At 38.7% G+C, this 6,599-nt stretch overlaps 1 protein-coding gene across 1 annotated transcript; it reads left to right on the plus strand.

Annotated features, from left to right (window-relative positions):
- Positions 1 to 993: 993 nt before the first annotated feature.
- LOC109121594 (uncharacterized) lies at positions 994 to 2,657 on the plus strand. The gene is made up of 2 exons (XM_019216315.1): positions 994 to 1,160; positions 2,102 to 2,657. Exons 1-2 carry the CDS (start codon positions 994 to 996, stop codon positions 2,655 to 2,657), a joined length of 723 nt encoding a protein of 240 aa, XP_019071860.1.
- Positions 2,658 to 6,599: the final 3,942 nt, after the last annotated feature.

Raw genomic sequence — 6,599 nt, forward strand, 5'->3', positions numbered from 1 at the left:
TTATCAGCGACTCATGACAAAGATATTCTATCTAATGTTAGGCAAAACAACGAAAGTTTATATAGACGATATACTTGTAAAAAGCTAGAAACGGGAGGATCACTACACAAATTTACAACAAGCTTTTAACTTATTGTCGCACTTTGGGATGAAGTTAAATCCAACTAAATGTGCATTTGATGTATCTGTTGGTAAGTTTTTGGGTTTCCTAGTCATAGTGTGTGGTATAGAGATAGATCCTGCTCAAATAAAGAAAGTACAAGAGTTACCTTTTCCACGTAATAAAAAAGAAATACAACATTTAACAGGAAAAATGGTGGAAATAGCCCGTTTTATCTCCCAATACACTGACCACCCGAAGCCTTTCTTTAATGTAATAAAGAAAATCAAGATCTTTGAATGGATGGTGGAGCACAAGGAGACGCTCTTAGTTATAAAGAACCATTTGGTTTCGCCCCCAATCTTAAAAAGTCCTCAACTGGGAAATCCCCTATTTTTGTATCTAGCAACATCAAAATTGGCAATTTGTGCGGTTTTGCTTAAGTTGGGCCTTAATGGAAGTCAATTACCAGTCTATTATGTCAATAAGGCGATGCTATAGGCTGAGCAAAACTATACCCTACTAGAAAATGTGGCGTTGGCCTTGCGAGTGATCTCAAAGAAGTTGTGCCCCTACTTTCAGGTGCGTCAGGTGAATGTTTTATCTAATGTCATTTTTCGAGCTATCTTACATAGGCCTGAGTTGTTCGAGCAACTAGTAAAATGGGCCACATAGTTGAGTGAATTTGGTTTGCGGTATTTACCCCATTTGTCACTAAAATGATAAGTCTTAACAGACTTTATTATTGAATAGCCAGATTTTGAAGTCGCTCAGACCAAATGTCAATGGAATACTGGATTCTCTATGTTGATGGAGCGTCATGTGGCGTAAGAACGGGAATAAGGCTTGTCCTGCAATCCCCCATAGGAGAATGCTTGGAATAGGCAGTTCGGATGGGTTTTTGCACTTCAAACAACAAGGCCGAGTATGAAGCCGTGCTTTTCAACATAGGCCTGGCATTGTCAATCCAAGCTAGCCACCTCGATATATGGAGTGACTCACAGCTAGTGGTAAACCAAGTGCAAAGCGATGATGAATCAAGAGATGTTAGAATGATGAGGTATCTTGATAAAGTTAAGCTTTAGCTTCAAAAATTCAATGAGTGGAAGATGACTCAGATCACTAGGGAAGAGAATGCTCGGGTAGATGCATTAGTCGAGGTAGCAATTTCCTTAGCAGTTATGCAAATAGTAACTTTGCCCATTTATTATCAAGACAATCCATCAATACTAGAAAAAGGCCAGGTAAGTCAGGTGTATGATGCCCAAGAAAGTTGGATGGGACCGATTATTAAGTATTTGGAAGTAGGGGAACTCCTAGAGGATGAGCATCAAGTGGAATAACCACACTGGTCAAGGTCTGATGCAACCAAGTCCTTCCTAGTTTCTCCTTTATGAGGTGTTGAAGGTATTTCCCATCATACTTGGGCCCAACTATTGATCTCAATATGTTCATGATCCAGCCAAAAATACCCCTGCCATTAAACAAATTTTTTTTTTGTTAGTTACCATATGAAATTCCAAAACAAGACATAATCCTAGGTTTTCACATGCTCTAATATTGTTAATGTTACCATACACAATTTAGGAATCATATTGGCTGTACATATAGGAATGTTAATGTTACCATATACAATTTAGGAATCATATTGGTTGTACACATAGGAAAAGATTGACAGATTGGCTTACCATGTATTTGTAAATGTTACCATATACAATTTAGGAATCAGTTAGACTCCATGTATAGAATATATATCAGTATATAGATGGATGTAGTGAAATATAAAAAAAACTAATCAGAGTTATCAGAGCAAGGCTTCAACACCTTCTGAGTGGAGTTCGTGATCTTCTACCAATCAAATGCTTGGCATCGAAAACAGTGTTGATCGGGTTCATCGCGACCTAGTTCTTGGTCGTTTCTGTTCCAATTCTCTTGTCGGCTATTTCCATTGTCTCTTGGTTGCATCATGTCATCAAATAAGTTGGAATCATTTCCTATTAGATTTACTGGAAAAAATTATTGTGCTTGGGAGTTTCAATTTAAATTATTTGTCAAAGGAAAAGAATTATGGGGTCATATTGATGGGAGTAATCTTGGACCTCGTGATGCCAAGGCTTTGTCTAAGTGGGAAATTGAGGATGCTCGGGTTATGACTTGGATCCTTAGATTGGTTGAACCTCACCTTGTTCTCAATTTGAGGCCTTATAAAACTATTGCTGCTATGTGGAATTATCTCCACATGGTTTACAATCAAGACAACTCTGCTAGGCGTTTTCAATTGGAGTATGCGATGGCTAATTTCACACAAGGAAGTCTCTCAATTGAGGAATATTTTTCTGGTTTTCAAACTCTTTGGATTGATTATTCCGACATTGTTTTCGCTAATGTTCTCGCTACAACTCTCTTTGTTGTCCAAGCAGTGCATGTAACCAACAAGCGAGATCAATTCTTGATGAAGCTACGACCCAACTTTGAAATTGCACGGTCTAATATGATGAATCGTCATCCTGTACCATCTCTGGATGCCTGCTCGAGTGAACTTATGCGTGAGGAGTAGCGTATCATAACTCAAGCTACCATGGAACATCGTGTAGTGCACATGTTTCAGTGGCTTATGCAGCACAGGGGCGGAATAAGGGTTGAGACATGCGTGTTGTCCAGTGCTTTAGTTGTAAAGATTTTGGTCACATTGCTTGGGATTGTCCCAAGAAGTTCTGTAACTATTGCAAGAAACAAGGTCATATCATCTCTGCTTGTCCCATTCAGCCTGAAAGGAAGCAGGGTACTGCTTATCATGCCTCCACCTATGTCTCTAGTTTTGCTGCATTGCCTGCTGCCTCGTCGGTTGTTCCTATTCCTACTCCTACAGTCTTAGCAAACCCGAATACACTCACTCCTGAAATGGTTCAACAAATGATCATTTCTGTTTTTGGGCTCTTAGGTAATCATACGGTTTCTTCTAAGCCATGGTATTTTGACTCTGGAGCTTCTAACCATATGATGAATATTGTTCTTTCTCTTTCCAATCTCAAAAATAATGATGGAAATATGAAAATTAACATTGTTGATGGCAGTTCTTTGCCTATCAGTACTGTTGGTGATCTTTCCTCTTCCTTAACTGATGTTTTTGTGTCTCCTAACCTCTCCACAAATCTTATTTCTATTGGTCAATTGGTTGATAATAATTGTAATGTCAATTTATCCCATTTTGGTTGTGTTGTGCAGCATCAAGTGTCCGAGAAGATGATCGCGAAGGGGCCTAAAGTTGGACGACTCTTTCCTCTTCATGTTTCTACTTCCACTATTATTCCTAGTTTTCCTTTACTTTCCTTTGCATGTAATGTTGTTGGTTCTGGACATAAGATGTGGCATAAACGTCTTTGCCACCCAAACTCTCATGTACTTCATACTTTGTTTAATTTTAGATTATTGGGAAATAAAGCATGTTCTTCTCTTAATCATTCTTTCGATTGTACGTCATGCAAACTTGGCAAAAGTAAAGTTCTACCTTTTCCTCATTCCACATCTCGTGCCTCACAATGTTTTGATATTATACATAGTGATGTTTGGGGGATTGCACCTATTGTTTCTCATGCACATTACAAGTACTTTGTTGCTTTCATTGATGACTTTAGTCGCTTTACTTAAGTTTAATTCCTCTGGGCTAAGGCTGAAGTTTTTTCAATCTTTAAGTGCTTTCTTGCACTTATTGAGACTCAATTATTTACTAGCATCAAGGTCTTGCGCTCTGATTCTAGCAGAGAATACATGTCTAACGAGTTTCAGGACTTTTTTCAAAGCAAAGGGATCATCTCTCAACGTTCTTGTCCTTCGACACCACAACAAAATGGTGTTGTTGAGAAGAAAAATCGCCACCTTCTTGATGTGGTAAGAACTTTTTTACTTTACTCATTGGTTCCTCCTCGTTTTTGGTGTGAAACACTTTCTACTATAATTCATTTGATCAATCGCTTACTGATTCATGCCCAATTGGTGTCTCAGCTGATTCGTGTTCAGCTGGTGCTCCTTGATTGAGGAAGTGATCAACAAAATTTATTACCTATAACACCATACACTAGGGTAGCAAAGAAAAAGCTACTATAGTATAGTGGCTCTAGGGTCGTTCACTGGGAATGACTAACAAGCAATCAATGATACCAATTCCAAGTGAATTGGTCTTGTTTCATTTCAAGGTTAGCTTAAGAAATAAAACACAAACTTTGATTGGTAAAGGTTGAGACTTAAACTAACTAACTTAACAGAAGTTTGGAATAATTTAGGAAGAAAAGCATTCCTTGGAGATTTAGGTTCACTGGGGTGGTTCCTCATGCAAAAGACACGGCTTTGGTCAGATGGTTGATTTCCTCGCATTAGAGATTCAACATATAGTCAATTCTCTAACCGGCGATGTACAGAGACTCCTTCAATTAGATTTCACTTTAATTCTCTCACTGATGCAACTTGCAATGGTTTAAGCCTCTCACTAAGCCTTAGCCATTCAAGGTGATCTTTAACCTTGGATTACCCGTCAAAAGCTCGTAAGAGATAACTAATGGATGTCTCCTAGGAGTCCAAAAGCTTATCAAGTGTTGGCTATTCTAGAAAATCCTACCCTGAAGTCACCTACCAGAGGCTCGCAAGGGGTAAACTAGTGCATTTCCATGGTTGGAAATCACTTGCCTTACCAAGTGTTGGCCCAGGTGACTCCAAAGTGTTTTAAGTTAACTAAAAACATAGAAATCACTAAAGGATTTCACTTCCTCTTCATTACTAGCTAAAACCACAAAGCTTTGCATTCTTGCACTTGGAACCTTCCCCGACAACCTTAGCTCCAAGGAATTAGAGGTTTAGTTACTCATTCTTTGGGGAAAACTCCTCAGAGAATTCATAACTTAGAAATAAAATGAAAATACAAAGTGAGAAGGTAAGGCAGTAGAAAGAAAAGATCTTTACTTGCTTACCCAAACGTTTTCAGAAGGAACTCCTCTCTGAGAACAGGCTCCCGAGAGGTATATATATCAAACCAATATAAAACTAATTGTTACAAAGATATTTAGTCTTTTTACTAACTTAAAAACTAAGGAATCATGTAATTGGTGGTTTACAAGGAGTATTTTGGGATTTAGACAACAAAAATCTAAAGGAAAATATCTCCCAATGTCGGTAGCAAGTTTCGGGAGGCTTCAGGAACCATTTCGCAGGAGAAAAATGGTGTCTGCAAAATTTCGCAGACACCTAAGAGGGCTGCGAAGTTGGCTTCCACCTTGAGGTTCCCAGCTCCCTTCTCGCGGCATGGTTCGTGCATCGTCAGAAGAAGAAACACCTTACTGTACAAAAATGCTGCGAAATTCTCGCAACAAAAGGCTGATTCCGTAGCACTTTAGAGTGATTGACTTGCAGTGGCTGTAACTTCTTCGTTTCAACTCCGAATCGCACACCATTTGAAGCATTGGATTTTTGACTTCCTGAGCTTTGAAATGGTATATAGCATGCATCATTTGGACTTCAGAAAGTGCTCCAAAAGTGGCTGCTACGACTGTCATCAAGAATAGGCTTCATGGCAGATTCTCTTTGCTTTTTCTCCTTGCAATCCGGATTCACTCTTGGCAAATGAATTCTCAACTTTGCCCAAGATTCCTCATAGCTCTCCTCAGTCTTGACTTGCTTTGGTGATCAAAATACTAACAAAAACACCAAAACTTACACAAAGTGATTAAAATTGCTTTAAAGGATCCTTAACATGCCAATTGAGTTAAAAGGCCTAAACTACTACTCAAAAGTGATAAAAAAGATTAATTAAAGGCTATCAAATAGCACTTTTTGAGTAGTAATCACTTACTCTCTCCTATGTTAAATCATGTATTTCTTTTCTCTAAGTTGTTTGGTCATTCTCTTTTATATTCTGATCTTCATACATTTGGTTGTGTTTGTTTTGTGCATCTACCTACTCATGAACGACATAAACTTACTGCTCAGTCTGTTCAGTGTGCTTTTCTTGGTTATGCTATCCCTCACAAGGGTTATGTTTGTTATGATCCCCATGCTCGTTGTATACAAGTTTCCCGGAATATTTCTCTCCATCTCATGTTGAGCTACCATCTACATCTGTATCTCTTCTGCCTAGTTTTTCTGAATCCCCAACAATTGTGGGAATGTTTAAACCTGGTTTTTTTGTATGAAAGATGTAGCCGACATGAGTCCGGTTCCACTTTCTCTATGTCCTCTTCCGATGACCCAACGCCTGATCCTGCTCCTGCTTCCACCACTCTTCGTCGGTCTAATCATCTTTCTCAACCCCTTGATTAGTATGGATTCTTCTCTCCTGTCTCTCTTGTTGCTACTTTATCCACTATTTGTATTCCATTTTGCTACAAACAGGCCATGGAACATAAGTGTTGGCAAAATGCAATGCAAGTAGAACTTCAAGCACTTGAGAAGAATCATACTTGGGATATTGTTCCTTGTTCTCCTACAGTCAAACCTATTGGGAGTAAATGGG

The sequence above is a fragment of the Vitis vinifera genome, chromosome 18, assembly GCF_030704535.1.
Source record: "Vitis vinifera cultivar Pinot Noir 40024 chromosome 18, ASM3070453v1".
Lineage (NCBI taxonomy): Eukaryota > Viridiplantae > Streptophyta > Magnoliopsida > Vitales > Vitaceae > Vitis > Vitis vinifera.